The 20,505-nt window shown below is 43.5% G+C and overlaps 1 protein-coding gene across 1 annotated transcript; it reads right to left on the bottom strand.

The window, feature by feature from the left end:
* Positions 1-619: 619 nt before the first annotated feature.
* On the bottom strand, positions 620-19,158 carry cplx4a (complexin 4a). Its single transcript, XM_029628607.2, has 3 exons — positions 18,685-19,158; positions 8,500-8,587; positions 620-1,301 (listed from the first exon to the last, which is right to left on the bottom strand). The coding sequence occupies exons 1-3, from the start codon at positions 18,843-18,845 to the stop codon at positions 1,074-1,076; spliced, it is 477 nt and encodes a 158-aa protein (XP_029484467.1). The 5' UTR covers positions 18,846-19,158; the 3' UTR covers positions 620-1,073.
* Between the last annotated feature and the right edge of the window lie 1,347 nt (positions 19,159-20,505).

Here is a 20,505-nt window from a genome sequence, read left to right on the forward strand (position 1 = left end):
TTCACACACATACAAAAAATACGTACTTTTACAAGTTAAACAAACAGCAAATTACAGGGAGACTTCAAAACATAAACCGATTCACACAAGAAGTTTGTTTTGGAAATTAACTTCAATTTCAGCGAAAGACCTGCTACCATTGGATGTCGCCAAGCAGATTTCACAGCTTTGATCATTGATAGGGGGAGATAGAGGACTCTCTTAGACCTGGGTTCAAATAGTATCTGTTTTCTTTCAGCTGAGCTTGATTGAGCTTACCTGGCGCAATTATGGAGCCAATGGAATGGTACCAAAAGTGCAAACCAACTCGGCCCGTCCATCTGGCACTCCCCAGACAGGCTCAATCAAAACACTCAAAGGAGACGTTAAAACAGGGGTACTCAAGTACTAGTTGAGAAGGTCCGGTCAAACAAATTTCCTATGTGGCTAAGGTCCAGATGGATAATGTCATTTATCGGCATAGTAACAAACCCTACCTCACAACCCAATTGGACCCCAAACTGTTCACACCCCTCTTGTTGGCGGAGAGAAAATGTTGCATTTTTAAAGCTAAGTTCCTGCAGTTCTACACATTTAACATGGGACAGAGAATTTTGTTGCTGTTTCAAAGCTAATTCCCTGCAATTCTACACATTTCACATGGGACAGAGAATTTTGTTGCAATTCTACACGTCTTATGTGTGTTTAAATGATACCAGGGGTCGAAGCCCGATCGAGTTCCATTTTTTAAACAATAAATAGATGTGGTCCACCAGTTGAGTATAGGAGCTTTAAAATAGCTCAGATACTTATTGTAAACCCAGGTCTGCTCGGTGGAGAGTGGAGACCGTTATAGGATCGGTTTGTTTACAGTCGGTCCTAAATCACTCCCTTTCCCTCCCCCTTGTTCCCTTACACCTCTATGTTAGCATGTCTAATGGTCTTAATAAGTATAGGCAGTGTTGTGGTACAGCTTCCACCATATTTTTCCACCTTCAGATCTGCAAACATTGAAGGGTTAGGGCCAAGGGATGGAATCGGGCTAGAATTGGGACCAGCTGTTCGTGAAGTGAAATCTTCCATTTTATTTTATTTTACATGACAGAGCATTTCTCCTCTGCCTTGGCTTTCATCTCCGTCACGGTGGCCGAGGCCTTCTCCTTGAGCTGGTCCATGTCCATGTTCTGGAGGTTCTGAATGCCACCCAAGATGGAGTCCTTGTCCTCCTCCTCCGTGGCATCCTCGTCCACCATCTTGAGCAGCTCCTCGGGTACGTCCACGTCGTCTCCAGCCATGGCCAGCATGTTATCGTCCTGCTCGCTCTGGAGAGAGTAGAGACCGATACAGACATTATATTTATTTTATAGCTTGTAATATTATTATTAGGTCAGGACATCAGCTAGTAAGACAGACAGAGATGATGTTCTCGTCCTGCTCGCTCTGTTAGAGAAACAATAGAGATGTTACATTAGCTAGCATCGTTAGTTACTGCTCGCTGCCCTTCTCCCACTAAAAGACCAATGCAGACATTAGATTAGCAAGTGAGACAGACAGACAGCCTGAACCTACTACTCTGCCTTTAAAGGGAGAGACCGATACAGACATTAGATTAGCCAGTGAGACAGACAGACTGCCTGAACCTACTACTCTGCCTTTAAAGGGAGAGACCGATACAGACATTAGATTAGCCAGTGAGACAGACAGACAGCCTGAACCTACTACTCTGCCTTTAAAGGGAGAGACCGATACAGACATTAGATTAGCAAGTGAGACAGACAGACAGCCTGAACCTACTACTCGGCCTTTAAAGGGAGAGACCGATACAGATATAAACAACCTCCTACAGGGGCAAGAAAAAAGTATGTGAACCCTTTGGAATTACCTGGATTCCTGCATACATTTGTCATAAAATTGTATCTGATCTTCATCTAAGTCACAACAATAGACAAACACAGTCTGCTTAAACTAATAACACACAAACAATTATATGTTTTCATGTCTTTATTGAACACACAGTGTAAACATTCACAGTGCAGGGTGGGAAAAGTATGTGAACCCCTGGATTTAATAACTTCCTTTGGAAGCAATAACCTCAACCAAACGTTTTCTGTAGCTGCGGATCAGACCTGCACAACGGTCAGGAGGAATTTTGGACCATTCCTCTTTACAAAACTGTTTCAGTTTAGCAATGTTCTTGTGATGTCTGGTGTGAACCGCTCTCTTGAGGTCATGCCACAGCATCTCAATCGGGTTGAGGTCAGGACACTCTAGAAGGTGTATTTTCTTCTCTTGGAGCCATTCTGTTGTTGATTTACTTCTGTGTTTTGGGTCGTTGTCCTGTTGCATCACCCAACTTCTGTTGAGTTATAGTTAGCGGACAGATAGCCTTACATTCTCCAGCAAAATGTCTTGATAAACATGGGACTTCATTTTTCCACCAATGATAGCAAGCTGTCCAGTCCCTGAGGCAGCAAAGCAGCCCCAAACCATGATGCTCCCTCCACTATACTTTACAGTTGGGATGAGGTTTTGATGTTGGTGTGCTGTGCCTTTTTTTCTCCACACATAGTGTTCCTTCCAAATAATCTGTCCACATAATATTTTGCCAGTAGAGCTGTGGAACATCCAGGTGCTCTTTTGCAATCTTCAGACGTGCAGAAATGTTTTTTTTGGACAGCAGTGGCTGCTTCCGTGGTGTCCTCCCATGAACACCGTTCTTGTTTAATGTTTTACGTATCGTAGACTCGTCAACAGAGATGTTAGCATGTTCCAGAGATTTCTGTAAGTCTGTAGCTGACACTCTAGGATTCTTCTTAACCTCATTGAGCATTCTACGCTGTGCGCTTGCAGTCATCTCTGCAGGACGGCCAGTCCTAGAGAGAGGAGCAACACTGCTGAACTCTCTCCATTTATAGACTATTTGTTTTACAGTGGACTGATGAACATCGAGGCTTTTAGAGATACTTTGTAACCCTTTCCAGCTTTATGCAAGTCAACAATTCTTAATCAGGTCTTCTGAGATCTCTTTTGTTCGAGGCATATTTCACATCAGGCAATGCTTCTTGTGAATAGCAAACTCAAATTTGTGAGTGTTTTTTTATAGGTCAAGGCAGCTCTAACCAATATCTCCAATCTCGTCTCATTGATTGGACTCCAGGTTAGCTGACTCCCGTCTCCAATTAGCTTTTGGAGAAGTCAGCCGAGGGGTTCAAATACTTTTTCCAACCTACACTGTGAATGTTTAAACAATATATCCAATATAGACAAGAAAAATATAATAATTAGTGTGTTATTAGTTTAAACATACTGTGTTAGTCTATTCTTGTGACTTAGATGATCAGATGAAATTTGATGACCAATTTATGCAGAAATCCAGGTAATTCCAAAGGGTTCACATACTTGTTCTTGCCATTGTACTCGTGTGTTCATGTAGAGGCCAACACAGGCGTCAGATTAGCTAATGAGACAGACAGCCTACTGCAGCTATACTCCTGCCTCATGCTGGATCTGTAGAAACAAGACATCAACAACACAGGCGTCAGATTAACTAGTGAGACAGACAGCCTACTGCAGCTATACTCCTGCCTCATGCTGGATCTGTAGAAACAAGACATCAACAACACAGGCGTCAGATTAACTAGTGAGACAGACAGCCTACTGCAGCTATACTCCTGCCTCATGCTGGATCTGTAGAAACAAGACATCAACAACACAGGCGTCAGATTAACTAGTGAGACAGACAGCCTACTGCAGCTATACTCCTGCCTCATGCTGGATCTGTTGAAACAAGACATCAACAACACAGGCGTCAGATTAACTAGTGAGACAGACAGCCTACTGCAGCTATACTCCTGCCTCGTGCTGGATCTGTAGAAACAAGACATCAACAACACAGGCGTCAGATTAACTAGTGAGACAGACAGCCTACTGCAGCTATACTCCTGCTGGATCTGTAGAAACAAGACATCAACAACACAGGCGTCAGATTAACTAGTGAGACAGACAGCCTACTGCAGCTATACTCCTGCCTCATGCTGGATCTGTTGAAACAAGACATCAACAACACAGGCGTCAGATTAACTAGTGAGACAGACAGCCTACTGCAGCTATACTCCTGCCTCATGCTGGATCTGTTGAAACAAGACATCAACAACACAGGCGTCAGATTAACTAGTGAGACAGACAGCCTACTGCAGCTATACTCCTGCCTCATGCTGGATCTGTAGAAACAAGACATCAACAACACAGGCGTCAGATTAACTAGTGAGACAGACAGCCTACTGCAGCTATACTCCTGCCTCATGCTGGATCTGTTGAAACAAGACATCAACAACACAGGCGTCAGATTAACTAGTGAGACAGACAGCCTACTGCAGCTATACTCCTGCCTCATGCTGGATCTGTAGAAACAAGACATCAACAACACAGGCGTCAGATTAACTAGTGAGACAGACAGCCTACTGCAGCTATACCTGCCTCATGCTGGATCTGTAGAAACAAGACATCAACAACACAGGCGTCAGATTAACTAGTGAGACAGACAGCCTACTGCAGCTATACTCCTGCCTCATGCTGGATCTGTTGAAACAAGACATCAACAACACAGGCGTCAGATTAACTAGTGAGACAGACAGCCTACTGCAGCTATACTCCTGCCTCATGCTGGATCTGTAGAAACAAGACATCAACAACACAGGCGTCAGATTAACTAGTGAGACAGACAGCCTACTGCAGCTATACTCCTGCCTCATGCTGGATCTGTAGAAACAAGACATCAACAACACAGGCGTCAGATTAACTAGTGAGACAGACAGCCTACTGCAGCTATACTCCTGCCTCATGCTGGATCTGTTAAAACAAGACATCAACAACACAGGCGTCAGATTAACTAGTGAGACAGACAGCCTACTGCAGCTATACTCCTGCCTCGTGCTGGATCTGTAGAAACAAGACATCAACAACACAGGCGTCAGATTAACTAGTGAGACAGACAGCCTACTGCAGCTATACTCCTGCCTCATGCTGGATCTGTTAAAACAAGACATCAACAACACAGGCGTCAGATTAACTAGTGAGACAGACAGCCTACTGCAGCTATACTCCTGCCTCGTGCTGGATCTGTAGAAACAAGACATCAACAACACAGGCGTCAGATTAACTAGTGAGACAGACAGCCTACTGCAGCTATACTCCTGCCTCGTGCTGGATCTGTAGAAACAAGACATCAACAACACAGGCGTCAGATTAACTAGTGAGACAGACAGCCTACTGCAGCTATACTCCTGCCTCATGCTGGATCTGTAGAAACAAGACATCAACAACACAGCGTCCGCGTGTGAGACAGAGATATCTTCTACAGTTACACTCTGGTCTCTGTAGGGGCCAGCACAGACATCAGATTAGCTAGTGTGATAGAAAGATACCATACTACAGCTAGACCAACACAGATAATCAATCAATAAATCAATCTATCAATGAAATCAATACAAATAAATCAAATTCATTCATAACTGATGTTTTTATGTCAGCAGTTGTCACAAAGTGCTTTGCAGTACATTGGATTAGCTACCGAGACAGACAGACAGTCTCGCTCTGTAGAGACAGATGTTAGATTAGCTAGTAAAACATGGAGACATCAAATAAATGAGATGAATACAACAAGTGTAGACTTCACTGTGAAATGTTTACTTACGACCCCTTTCCCAACAATGCAGTTAAAAAGTAGGAACATTTACAAATAGATGTAATTTTTTTATTTTTTATAAATAGTAACACAATAAAATAACAATGGCAAGGGTAAATAAAGGCTATAAAGTACCGGTACTGAGTCAGTGTACTGAGGTATGAGGGTGTTGGGGTGATTGATTGAGGTAATATGTAGATATAAGTAGGGGGTGAGGTATGAGGGTGTTGGGGTGATTGATTGAGGTAATATGTAGATATAAGTAGGGGGTGAGGTATGAGGGTGTTGGGGTGATTGATTGAGGTAATATGTAGATATAAGTAGGGGGTGAGGTATGAGGGTGTTGGGGTGATTGATTGAGGTCATTTGTAGATATAAGTAGGGGGTGAGGTATGAGGGTGTTGGGGTGATTGATTGAGGTAATTTGTAGATATAAGTAGGGGGTGAGGTATGAGGGTGTTGGGGTGATTGATTGAGGTAATTTGTAGATATAAGTAGGGGGTGAGGTATGAGGGTGTTGGGGTGATTGATTGAGGTAATTTGTAGATATAAGTAGGGGTGAGGTATGAGGGTGTTGGGGTGATTGATTGAGGTAATTTGTAGATATAAGTAGGGGGTGAGGTATGAGGGTGTTGGGGTGATTGATTGAGGTAATTTGTACATGTAGGTTTGGTTAGGTGATTGATTGAGGTAATATGTAGATATAAGTAGGGGGTGAAAAGCAGAATGTCCGGGTAGCCATTTGATTAACTGTTCAGCAGTCTTTTAACTTTGGGGTAGAAGCTGTTCAGGAGCTTTTAGGTCCCAGGTATGGCGCTCCGGTACCGCTTGCTGTGTGGCAGCAGAGAGTACAGACAGTGGCGGGAGTCTTTGATAAGTTTTAGGGTGTTCCTCTGACACAACCTGGTATCCTGCAAAACTACACACAACCACACGCAAGGCACGGGATGAGCCTCGTTTTAATACCTCACTGGTGAAAACAAATGGTCACTTAGGGATCCTTAGTTTGAGCACACTTAATGCAATAAAGAAGAAGAAGGAACAGATTGACTGAAGAAAATGCAGCAACCTCAAACCTACATTCTAGAACCTGTTGAAACCTCCATTCTAGAACCTATTGGAACCTACGTTCTAAACTCGAGGAAGGCTGATCTGAAATCTGCGTTAGCCTTTCCGTTGTAAACCATGACGACGGCCAGGTGTGAGGATTCTAAAGATGTCCGCCACAGTCTTACACAAGAGACTAATTCCATTAGTTAAACATGCCAGATTTTGCAGTTACTATATACAATCACATTATTCCACCATTCATTGTTCATCAGTTGTGATGACTGTCTTGTACAATGCCTTTAATCTAATTTAAAATAATCTTTATGTTGGGTTGTCTGTTATGGTGAAACTATACTTGCTGGACTCAATAGTCATTGTATAGGTTGTATAGCCTTTGTCATGAACATTTCTATTTAAACTAACACGCAAACAAAACTGAATCAGTACCTATTCATGATATATGAATATGTTGTCTATTGTTTTGAAGTGTCCTTCCACATATAGAAATGAAAATAACTAACAAGAAGATTGAATATTGAACTGAATGACTTGTGAGAGGCATTCTGCAAAAAGCAAACACAGAAGCCATTTACGTTCACCTCAGTCAGGATGATTTATTTTCAATATTTAAATAATATTTATATATATTCTGCTTTTTGCTACTGTAAGCACAGTTTTATAAATGGTAGTGGTAATATAGCTATACAAATCAAATTGTTATCGCCTTTTCTTTCAGTAATGACGTATATAAAATCAGAAATCCAACTGTACCTTATTTTCGCTCGTCATAACAACTGGTTAAAAATATCTTCCTTATCAAGCAGCTTTCAATAGATCCAAACAGATTCAGTAGATGATTCTACAGAATCTAACCTAGATGTGGTTGTTGTGGCTGTCAACGTCGCTCAACCAACACAGTCTTCACTCCCCAGAGCCACATTAACACCTAGCAGAGCAGATGGCTTCTGGTCTTGTTTTAAGCCCACGGCACAATATAGGACACCATGTCAAGTCTCCAGGCCTTTTATGGAACATCTTGCCCTCACCGTAATCTGCTGGCAGGTAGCCACCTCCACCTCCCGCTGTACGGCCTAAGGTAAACTGCCCATGTACTAGGCCAAGGGATAAAAACAGCGTCTGGCCTGTAAACATCAACCACTGCACGTCAGGCTCAACCATTGGAGGTGTTCACCACAGCGCTAGAGGCGTCAATACAGACACCCTGGTTCGAATCCGGGCTGTATCACAACCGGCCGTGTTTGGGAGTCCCATAGGGCGGCACACAATTGGCCCAGTGTCGTCCGGGGTTGGCCGTCATTGTAAATAAGAATTTGTTCTTAACTGACTTGCCTAGTTAAATACATGTTAAATGTAAAATTACATAACCTCATTGTTCCATCCAAAGGTCTCTGCATCTGAGCAATGAACGTGTTTGCTATTTTAACATTTGCTCTACAGTATGTAAACATAAAACAGTGCAGAATTCAGGAAGCAAAGTAAAGTTGAAAACATCTACTCTAGAGAGTGACAGGGGGCTGAAAAGATTGTAATTCAGGAGAAATGGGTTGTCACAGGGGGCTGAAAAGATTGTAATTCAGGAGAAATGGGTTGTCACAGGGGGCTGAACAGGTTGTAATTCAGGAGAAATGGGTTGTCACAGGGGGCTGAAAAGATTGTAATTCAGGAGAAATGGGTTGTCACAGGGGGCTGAAAAGATTGTAATTCAGGAGAAATGGGTTGTCACAGGGGGCTGAACAGGTTGTAATTCAGGAGGAATGGGTTGTCACCTTTGGGAGTCTGTACTTGTCTCGTAGGCACACCCGCAGAGTTGCCCTCTCAGCTTTCTTGTGTAAGAAGTCGGCATCTCTCTCCATCCTGAACAACAGAGAAAATAAATGATTGATTAATTGATTGATGAATTAATTTATATATAGTGTGACCACATAATGGATAACTTTATATGCATGCATACTGTATACTTGTTTCATTTGTATTCATACAACAATAACGGTCTGAGTATGATCTTGTTTCAACCAAAGGGACAGTCAATATACCATACTAATGCAACACATGATACTGTGAAGCTAAGAGGATGCAGCGCTTACGGAGGTTGACCTTAACGACATGCTACATGTCTCATGGGTAAACCATCAGATGGGTTTAGGTAAAGAGGTAAGGAGGTTCACACTACATATTCTCACTGTTCAGTCATATGATTCTTCTGGAATTTGACAAGAGAACATGGAGGATGTCTGGGCTGGCTGCTATAATACATAGTTACTATTTATGTCTTTATCATCTAATGTGCTGCTTGCTTTCCTCCTATTTAGAAACATCAAAGGCTGTAAAGTCTATGGCTCCAATGATAGTAATGGATTAAACCAACGTTTCAACTGCTTTCCTCCTGTGTCATTATTATGGTTTTACACAACCCGTAGCATATCATCACAACCCGTAGCATGTCATCACAACCCGTAGCATGTCAACACAACCCGTAGCATATCAACACAACCCGTAGCATGTCACACAACCCGTAGCATGTCAGCACAACCCGTAGCATGTCATCACAACCCGTAGCATGTCAACACAACCCGTAGCATGTCAACACAACCCGTAGCATGTCACACAACCCGTAGCATGTCAGCACAACCCGTAGCATATCATCACAACCCGTAGCATATCATCACAACCCGTAGCATGTCAACACAACCCGTAGCATGTCATCACAACCCGTAGCATGTCATCACAACCCGTAGCATGTCATCACAACCCGTAGCATGTCATCACAACCCGTAGCATGTCACACAACCCGTAGCATGTCAACACAACCCGTAGCATGTCATCACAACCCGTAGCATGTCATCACAACCCGTAGCATGTCATCACCACCCGTAGCATGTCATCACAACCCGTAGCATGTCATCACCACCCGTAGCATGTCAACACAACCCGTAGCATGTCATCACCACCCGTAGCATGTCATCACAACCCGTAGCATGTCAACACAACCCGTAGCATGTCATCACCACCCGTAGCATGTCATCACAACCCGTAGCATGTCATCACAACCCGTAGCATGTCATCACAACCCGTAGCATGTCAACACAACCCGTAGCATATCATCACAACCCGTAGCATGTCATGACAACCCGTAGCATGTCATGACAACCCGTAGCATGTCATGACAACCCGCAGCATGTCATGACAACCCGTAGCATGTCATGACAACCCGTAGCATGTCATCACAACCCGTAGCATGTCATCACAACCCGTAGCATGTCAACACAACCCGTAGCATGTCAATACAACCCGTAGCATGTCAACACAACCCATAGCATGACATGACAACTCGTAGCATGTCATCACAACCCATAGCATGTCATCACAACCCATAGCATGTCATCACAACCCGTAGCATGTCAATACAACCCGTAGCATGTCAACACAACCCATAGCATGACATCACAACCCATAGCATGTCATCACAACCCGTAGCATGTCAACACAACCCGTAGCATGTCAACACAACCCGTAACATGACATCACAACCCGTAACATGACATCACAACCCGTAACATGTCATCACAACCCATAGCATGTCATCACAACCCGTAACATGACATCACAACCCGTAACATGACATCACAACCCGTAGCATGTCATCACAACCCATAGCATGTCATCACAACCCGTAGCATGTCAATACAACCCGTAGCATGTCAACACAACCCATAGCATGACATCACAACCCATAGCATGTCATCACAACCCTTAGCATGTCATCACAACCCGTAGCATGTCATCACAACCCATAGCATTTCATCACAACCCATAGCATGACATCACAACCCGTAACATGACATCACAACCCGTAACATGACATGACAACCCGTAACATGACATCACAACCCGTAACATGTCATCACAACCCGTAACATGACATCACAACCCGTAACATGACATCACAACCCGTAACATGTCATCACAACCCGTAACATGTCATCGCAACCCGCAGCATGTCATCGCAACCCGCAGCATGTCATGACAACCCGCAGCATGTCATGACAACCCGTAGCATGTCATCACAACCCGTAGCATGTCATGACAACCCGTAGCATGTCAACACAACCTGTAGCATGTCATCACAACCCGTAGCATGTCATGACAACCCGCAGCATGTCATGACAACCCGTAGCATGTCATGACAACCCGCAGCATGTCATGACAACCCGTAGCATGTCATGACAACCCGTAGCATGTCATGACAACCCGCAGCATGTCATGACAACCTGTAGCATGTCATGACAACCCGCAGCATGTCATGACAACCCGTAGCATGTCATGACAACCCGCAGCATGTCATGACAACCCGTAGCATGTCATGACAACCCGCAGCATGTCATGACAACCCGTAGCATGTCAACACAACCCGTAGCATGACATCACAACCCGTAACATGACATCACAACCCGTAACATGTCATCACAACCCATAGCATGTCATCACAACCCGTAACATGACATCACAACCCGTAACATGACATCACAACCCGTAGCATGTCATCACAACCCATAGCATGTCATCACAACCCGTAGCATGTCAATACAACCCGTAGCATGTCAACACAACCCATAGCATGACATCACAACCCATAGCATGTCATCACAACCCTTAGCATGTCATCACAACCCATAGCATGTCATCACAACCCATAGCATTTCATCACAACCCATAGCATGACATCACAACCCGTAACATGACATCACAACCCGTAACATGACATGACAACCCGTAACATGACATCACAACCCGTAACATGTCATCACAACTCGTAACATGACATCACAACCCGTAACATGACATCACAACCCGTAACATGTCATCACAACCCGTAACATGTCATCGCAACCCGCAGCATGTCATCGCAACCCGCAGCATGTCATGACAACCCGTAGCATGTCATGACAACCCGTAGCATGTCAACACAACATGTAGCATGTCATCACAACCCGTAGCATGTCATGACAACCCGCAGCATGTCATGACAACCCGCAGCATGTCATGACAACCTGTAGCATGTCATGACAACCCGCAGCATGTCATGACAACCCGTAGCATGTCATGACAACCCGTAGCATGTCATGACAACCCGCAGCATGTCATGACAACCCGTAGCATGTCATGACAACCCGCAGCATGTCATGACAACCCGTAGCATGTCAACACAACCCGTAGCATGTCATCACAACCCCGTAGCATGTCATGACAACCCGCAGCATGTCATGACAACCCGCAGCATGTCATGACAACATGTAGCATGTCATGACAACCCGCAGCATGTCATGACAACCCGTAGCATGTCAACACAACCTGTAGCATGTCATCACAACCCGTAGCATGTCATGACAACCCGCAGCATGTCATGACAACCCGCAGCATGTCATGACAACCCGTAGCATGTCAACACAACCCTTAGCATGTCAACACAACCCGTAGCATGTCAACACAACCCGTAGCATGTCAACACAACCCGTAGCATGTCAATACAACCCGTAGCATGTCATCACAACCCGTAGCATGTCAATAGGCATTGGGCAGTCAGATTATACAACCCATGGTCAACTCATTAGTGTATTGACTTTAGGATAATCATTATGAGAATCCTTGGTTGGATCCAAGTGGCTCCCTATTCTCTATATAATGCACTACCCTAGCGGTTATAGCCCTATTTTCTATATAATGCACTAGCCAAGCAGTTAGAGCCCTATTCACTAAGGCACTAGCCTAGCAGTTAGAACCCTATTCTCTATATAATGTACCAGGTGGTTAGAGCCCTATTCTCTATATAATGCACTAGCCTAGCGGTTAGAGCCCTATTCTCTATATAATACACTATGCTAGCAGTTATAGCCCTATTCTCTAATGCACTAGCCTAGCGGTTATAGCCCTATTCACTAATGCACTAGCCTAGCGGTTAGAGCCCTATTCTCTATCTAATGCACTAGCCTAGTGGTTAGAGCCCTATTTTCTAATGCACCATGCTAGCGGTTAGAGCCTTATTCTCTCTATAATGCACTAGCCTAGCAGTTAGAGCCCTATTCTCTATATAATGCACTAGCCTAGTGGTTAGAGCCCTATTCTCTAATGCACTAGCCCAGCAGTTAGAGCCCTATTCTCTAATGCACTAGCCTAGTGGTTAGAGCCCTATTCTCGAATGCACTAGCCTAGCGGTTAGAGCCCTATTCTCTATATAATGCACTAGCCTAGTGGTTAGAGCCTTATTCTCTCTATAATGCACTAGCCAAGCAGTTAGAGCCCTATTCACTAAGGCACTAGCCTAGCAGTTAGAACCCTATTCTCTATATAATGTACCAGGTGGTTAGAGCCCTATTCTCTATATAATGCACTAGCCTAGCGGTTAGAGCCCTATTCTCTATATAATACACTATGCTAGCGGTTAGAGCCCTATTCTCTAATGCACTAGCCTAGCGGTTATAGCCCTATTCACTAATGCACTAGCCTAGCGGTTAGAGCCCTATTCTCTATCTAATGCACTAGCCTAGTGGTTAGAGCCCTATTTTCTAATGCACCATGCTAGCGGTTAGAGCCTTATTCTCTCTATAATGCACTAGCCTAGCAGTTAGAGCCCTATTCTCTATATAATGCACTAGCCTAGTGGTTAGAGCCCTATTCTCTAATGCACTAGCCCAGCAGTTAGAGCCCTATTCTCTAATGCACTAGCCTAGTGGTTAGAGCCCTATTCTCTATATAATGCACTAGCCTAGCGGTTAGAGCCCTATTCTCTATATAATGCACTAGCCTAGTGGTTAGAGCCTTATTCTCTCTATAATGCACTAGCCTAGTGGGTTAGAGCCCTATTCTCTCTATAATGCACTAGCCTAGCGGTTAGAGCCCTATTCTCTAATGCACCATGCTAGTGGTTAGAGCCCTATTCTCTAATGCACTAGCCTAGCGGTTATAACCCTATTCTCTCTATAATGCACTAGCCTAGTGGTTAGAGCCCTATTCTCTATATAATGCACTAGCCTAGCGGTTAGAGCCCTATTCTCTAATGCACTAGCCTAGCGGTTAGAGCCCTATTCTCTAATGCACCATGCTAGCGGTTAGAGCCCTATTCTCTAATGCACTAGCCTAGCGGTTAGAGCCCTATTCTCTAATGCACCATGCTAGTGGTTAGAGCCCTATTCTCTAATGCACTAGCCTAGCGGTTAGAGCCCTATTCTCTATATAATGCACTAGCCTAGCGGTTATAGCCCTATTCTCTAATGCACTAGCCTAGCGGTTAGAGCCCAATTCTCTAATGCACTAATAGCCTAGTGGTTAGAGCCCTATTCTCTAATGCACTAGCCTCGTGGTTATAGCCCTATTCTCTATATAATGCACTAGCCTAGCGGTTAGAGCCCTATTCTCTATATAATGCACTAGCCTAGCGGTTAGAGCCCTATTCTCTAATGCACTAGTCTAGTGGTTAGAGCCCTATTCTCTATATAATGCACTAGCCTAGTGGTTAGAGCCCCATTCTCTATATAATGCACTAGCCTAGTGGTTAGAGCGTTGGGCCGATAACCATAATAATGCTGTTTTGAATACTCGAGCAGACAAGGTGGCCCTCTCTCACCCTGAATAACAACACATTTCACTGCACTTATCGGGTGTATGTGACAATACAACATATTATTTATTTTGGCCAGAGCCCTATGGGATTCCCTACGGCCCTGTTTAAAAGTACTGCACACTAAAGAGAATAGGGTGCCATTTGTAACACAACAAATCTCTTGGCCATTTTCAAATAAAATGTTATTGGTCACATACACGTGTTTACCAGATGTTATTGCGGGTGTAGCGAAATGCTTGTGTTTCTAGCTCCAACAGTGCAGTAATATCTAACAAGTAATATCTAACAATTTCACAACATATACTCAATACACACAAATCTAAAGTAAAGGAAATAAATATTTGGACGAGTAATGTCAAAGCGGCATAGACTAAGAATATAGAATGTAATAGAATACAGTATGTGCACTGCCGTTCAAAAGGTTGGGGTCACTTAGAAATGTCCTTGTTTATGGCCATTAAAATAACATCAAATTGATCAGAAATACAGTGTAGACATTGTTAATGTTGTAAATGACTATTGTAGCTGGAAACTGCAGATTTTTTAATGGAATATCTACATAGATGTACAGAGGTCCATTATCAGCAACCATCACTCCTGTTCCAATGACACGTTGTGTTAGCTAATCCAAGTTTATCATTTTAAAAGGCATTAGAAAACAATTTTGCAATTATGTTAGCATAGCTGAAATCTGTTGTGCTAATTAAATAAGCAATAAAACAGGCCTTCTTTAGACTAGTTGAGTATCTGGAGCATCAGCATTTGTGGGTTCGATTACCAACAGTCAAGAGGCGACTCCGGGATGCTGGCCTTCTAGGCAGAGTTCCTCTGTCCAGTCACAACGTCAACAGTGAAGAGGCGACTCCGGGATGCTGGCCTTCTAGGCAGAGCTCCTCTGTCCAGTGTTTGTGTTCTTTTGCCCATCTTAATATTTTATTTTAATTGGCCAGTCTGAGATATGGCTTTTTCTTTGCAACTCTGCCTAGAAGGCCAGCATCACAGTCACCTCTTCATTGTTGATGTTGAGACGGTGTTTTCTGGGTACTATTTAATGATGCTGCCAGTTGAGGACGTGTGAGGCGTCTGTTTCTCAAACTAGACATTCTGATGTACTTGTCCTCTTGCTCAGTTGTGCACTGGGGCCTCTCACTCCTCTTTCTATTCTGGTTAGGGCCAGTTTGCGCTGTACTGTGAGGGAGTAGTATACAGCATTGTACGAGATCTTCAGTTTATTGGCAATTTCTCGCATGGAATAGCCTTCATTTCTCAGAACAAGAATAGACTGGCGAGTTTCAGAAGAAAGTATTTTGTTTCTGGCCATTTTGATCCCGTAATTGAACCCACAAATGCTGATGCTCCAGATACTCAACTAGTCTAAAGAAGGCCAGTTTATTTGCTCTTAATCAGGACAACAGTTTTCAGCTGTGCTAACATATTTGCCAAAGGGTTTTCTAATGATCAATCAGCCTTTTAAAATGATAAACTTGGGTTAGCTAACACAACGTGTCATTGGAACACAGGAGTGATGGTTGCTGATAATGGGCCTCTGTACATCTATGTAGATATTCCATTAAAAAATCAGCAGTTTCCAGCTACAATAGTCATTTACAACATTAATAATTTCTACACTGTATTTCTGATCACTTTGATGTTATTTTAATGGACAAAAAAAAAGCTTTTCTTTAAAATACAATGACATTTCTAAGTGACCCCAAACTTTTGAATGGTGTTGTTCATATGAGATGAGTAATGCAAAATATGGAAACATAATTAAAGTGACTAGTGTTCCATTATTAAAGTGGTCAGTGATTTTAAGTCTATGTATATAGGGCAGCATGTATATGTACCAACCTCATTGGTCGCTGTGGAGAGGGAACTGTTTCCCCTAGCCAATTAAACGTGAGGATTATTAGTTGGCCAGATTGAGGGCTTGGGCCAGATTGAGGATTAGGACAAATTACCCAACACAGAAACAGTACACTGATTGTACAAAACATTACCATGACATAGACTGAACAAGTGAATCCAGGTGAAAGCTATGAATCCTTATTGATGTCACTTGCTAAATCCACTTCAAATCAGTGTAGAAGAAGCAATAAAATAAGGATTTTTAAGCCTTGAGACAATTGAGACATGGATTGTGTATGTGTGCCATTCAGAAGGTGAATGGGCAAGACAAAATATTTAAGTGCCTTTGAACGGGGTATGGTAGTAAGTGCCAGGCGCACCAGTTTGAGTGTGCCAAGAACTGCAATGCTGCTGGGTTTTTCACGCTCAACATTTTCCTATGTGTATCAAGAATGACCCACCACCCAAAGGACATCCAGCCAACTTCACACAACTTTGGGAAGCATTGGAGTCAACATGGGCCAACGCGTTGGACACCTTGTAGTTTCCCAATGAATTGAGGCTTTTCTGAGGGCAAAAGGGGGTCAACTCAATATTAGCAAGGTGTTCCTAATGTTTTGTACACTCCCTGTATAACACTAACTCCTGCTCTGCTCCGAGACTCACAGGCCGAAGACACCCAACACAAAATGAGGAATACAAGATGGTTATAAGGTGGTCATACAAGCTCTTATAATGCATTATAACGGCAGGCTTTAAGTAAAAGTGCTTTAACATTTAGCATCAGATCTGTGTGCAGCCATTGTTCACTAAATCATGGGAGGAAGGGCTAATCTGGTTACATAATCTGGTTACATAATCTGGTTTGGCTGAAGCGTCCATCAGAAGATTATATTTCTGTAAAACATCAACATGTCAAATTAAATCAAATATTATTATTGGTCACATACACATGGTTAGCAGATGTTATTGCGAGTGTAGCGAAATGCTTGTAACATGTCAGTGTTAGGCTAAGGCTATGCTATATGTTGTTGCAATATAGAAAATTATTACACACAAATAATGTAACCTTTATGGTCTCATTTGTTGATTGCTTAAATAAATGTAAAAAAAATCTTAATTTTATTGAATGTTTAAACATACAATTTACCCGCAGCGAAGCAGCTCAACATTGACATTTGGTCATCTAAAAGACTCCCATCCAGAGAGACCCACAGGAGCAACCAGGGTCAAGTGCCCAGCTCAAGGGCACGTCAAAAGATCTCCCACCAAGTCAAAACGGGGACCCGAACCAGCGACCTAGCAGCCACCAGCCCAAGATCCTAACAGCCAGGCCATCAACCATCCAAGACCCCCCTCCCTCACCCCAAAAAAACTCTCCCTCTGTTGTCGCCAGTTCCAAATCCCAACCCTCAGTTTCCCTCAGCCCATCCCACCTATCTCTGCTGACCACACTCTTTGTATTTCTACACAACATACAGTATCTTTCAACTATGCTGTGATGTAACATACCATTTGAATCTAATTTAATAGAATCCAGAGATTGCGAGTTAATGTTTTGGACAGTCACTGAACATGCCCTACTCGGCAGCAGCCACATCATTTTACATAATAAAACAAAATGGCTGCCATGGCAGTGAACCCACAGTTATGGGCTCTTCCTCCTGTTTGTCAACTAGTACCTGTCTGAAATTGTGGATATGGATGAATAAACTGGACAGAGTGTTGAAATGATTCGAGATAGACATAGGCAGTAAGATTACTTTTGATCTGTGATTTTTCACTTCACCATCAAAGCTCCTCCTACAACGTCGCAGTTCAATTAAATCACCATGGGTGAAATTCAGCAGCCATTTTAAAATCCTCCTGGAGTCTTAATAGTTCAGGCTCGAAATTAGACTGAACTGAATTCACTTTTCAAAATGTAAGACTATTTTACAGACTAATTTTACAAACCATTTTAGAGACTATTTTACAGACTATTTTACAGACTATTTTAGAGACTATTTTACTTCATTTTAGCACCGATCCTTTTGAGTGTTATTCAAATTCAATGTCAGTAAGCCAGTCTGGCTTCAAAAAGCATTGTTGATATCACAGCAGAGGGTCAATGATCAGAGATGAATTGTGTAATGGTGGTCGTGGTTGTAAAAATTGCAGTTTGAGTTAAGGTGTCTGCTCTGACCTTGAGTGACAAAACCATCAAGAAAATAAATAGTGCAAAAAGAAACAAATTGTAATCTGTAACGTCAGGATTAAATGTTGATACATTTAAGTTATGAATTCAACAACATTTCAAATTAACAAATCATTTGCAAGGTGATTTCCTGCAGAATTGCTGCATGGTGCTTGTCAAGGTCAGATAGAATAGGGGTGGTGGAGCCGACACTCTGTAGAGTTAGCCAGCCATGTTGTCTCATAGCCATTGATGATCCAACAACACCAAAACAAAATGGAGGTAACTCGGCAGTCAGGGAAGGTTACTTACTTCTCCTCCACCAACTGTTTTTGGTACTCCTCATACTCCTCGCGTGTCATCCCTGCTGCCTTGGCCGGGTCTGCAGGGGCCGCCTCCGCTTCCTCCTCTCCTCCACCCATAGGATTCAAACCAGCCAGTGGGTTAGGCATCATGGTCTTGATTAGGAACATCTTGATCCCCTATGGAGTTCTGCTGTACTAGGATATATAGATATTATATTATTGTAAATAGGACTAGTTGCTTCCCTGGCTTCTACCGTTGGGTTGGGATTGCTAGCGGTTGGTTAGATCCAATGGGATCCTGTATATTCTGTCTAGCTAACCTGTCCTGCTGCCTGGGTGTGTAATGAAGGATGCACTGACGGCCAGGGAACAGACACCAACAACAAAAAATACGGTCAGCCGTAATCTGGATTAAACCTCACTACAGCCCCACGATGCTAAGAGGCAGATGGCCTGGTTTTCTGCCTCTATTTTTAACACACAACTTTAAGGATTGATATTGATAAATGGGACAGGTTCAATCAATGACAGAATTGGTGTATAGCACAATGCAAAAGGTCACAGTCAAATTTTTGGGGATTTCAAGATCCCAAGACATTCTTGTTCCCCTGTCACATTAGTTGTTGCATCCGCCCGCCCACTGCTAGTTAATCACATTACTGAACAAGGTTTGGCCCCTCCCATCTGCCAGAGATATCTGTTTATATCCTGGATGAGTTGGGAGGAGGGGGAGCTGAGGGCTGGAGGAGCTGAGGAGCTGAGGGTGGGGGATGAGGGGGAGCTGAGGGCTGGAAGAGCTGAGGGTGGGGGAGGAGGGGGAACTGAGGGCTGGAGGAGCTGAGGGTGGTGGTGGGGGGTTGTTGAGGGCTGGAGGAACTGGGGGGCTGGGGCTGGGGCTGGGGGGAGAGGTGCTGAGGGTGGTGGTGGTGGGGGTTGTTGAGGGCTGGAGGAACTGGGGGGCTGAGGGCTGGAGGATTTGGAGTTGGAGTTGGGGGAGAGCTGAGGGCTGGAGGAGCTGAGGGGGCTGAGTGCTGGAGGAGCTGAGGGGGGCTGAGGGAGCTGGGGGCTGAGGGCTGGAGGAGCTGTGGGGGAAATGAGGGGGGCTGAGGGCTGGAGGAACTGGGGGTGGGGGGAACTGAGGGCTGGAGTTATATAAAGAAATCTTTATGTAACAGCATGAAGAATAACGCAACGTACATTTGTGTACAGAGAGTGCAGAATGCAGGGTTGTATACTTTCATATTCTTATCATCAAACGCTGATGTTCTTCATAATTGGTATGAAATTACAGACAGACAAGCTGAATTTTATAACCATAGCATTTGCCCTTTTCTATAGCTACACTGTTGATTGCAGTTTGCTGTACTGTACTGCGTTGTACTGTGCTACACTGTACTGTGCTGTACTGTACTGCGTTGTACTGTACTGTACTGTGCTACACTGTACTGTACTGTACTGCGTTGTACTGTACTGTGCTGTACTGCGTTGTACTGTACTGTACTGTGCTGTACTGTGGCGGGGAGGCGGGTGAAGGAGGCAGTTTCCTGTGAAATTTATGACGAGTGACACTGCAACAATGCAGTCTGACAATAACAGATTAAGGTGTGCATCTAACATATACCCTATTCCATTTGAGGGAGGAGAGAAAGACAGCAAGAGAGAGAGAGAGGAAACTAATGGCAGAACGTACAGTACTTTCGGAAAGTTTTCAGACCTCTTGACTTTTCCCAAATTTTGCTACATTACAGCCTTATTCTAAAATTGATTAAATAAATACAAATCCTCATCAATCTACACACAATGCCCCATAATGACGAAGCGAAAACAT

This window comes from Oncorhynchus nerka, linkage group LG22 (assembly GCF_034236695.1).
Source record: "Oncorhynchus nerka isolate Pitt River linkage group LG22, Oner_Uvic_2.0, whole genome shotgun sequence".
Taxonomy (NCBI): domain Eukaryota; kingdom Metazoa; phylum Chordata; class Actinopteri; order Salmoniformes; family Salmonidae; genus Oncorhynchus; species Oncorhynchus nerka.

Bases quoted from the DNA above. Each gene is read 5' to 3' on its own strand.
- cplx4a (XM_029628607.2), bottom strand. From the start codon at position 18,845: ATGTTCCTAATCAAGACCATGATGCCTAACCCACTGGCTGGTTTGAAT. The intron at 8,588-18,684 runs GTAAGTAACCTT...TCTGTTGTTCAG, and splicing joins AAACAGTTGGTGGAGGAGAA to GATGGAGAGAGATGCCGACT. The intron at 1,302-8,499 runs GTGACAACCCAT...TACTCTCTCCAG, and splicing joins ACAAGTACAGACTCCCAAAG to AGCGAGCAGGACGATAACAT.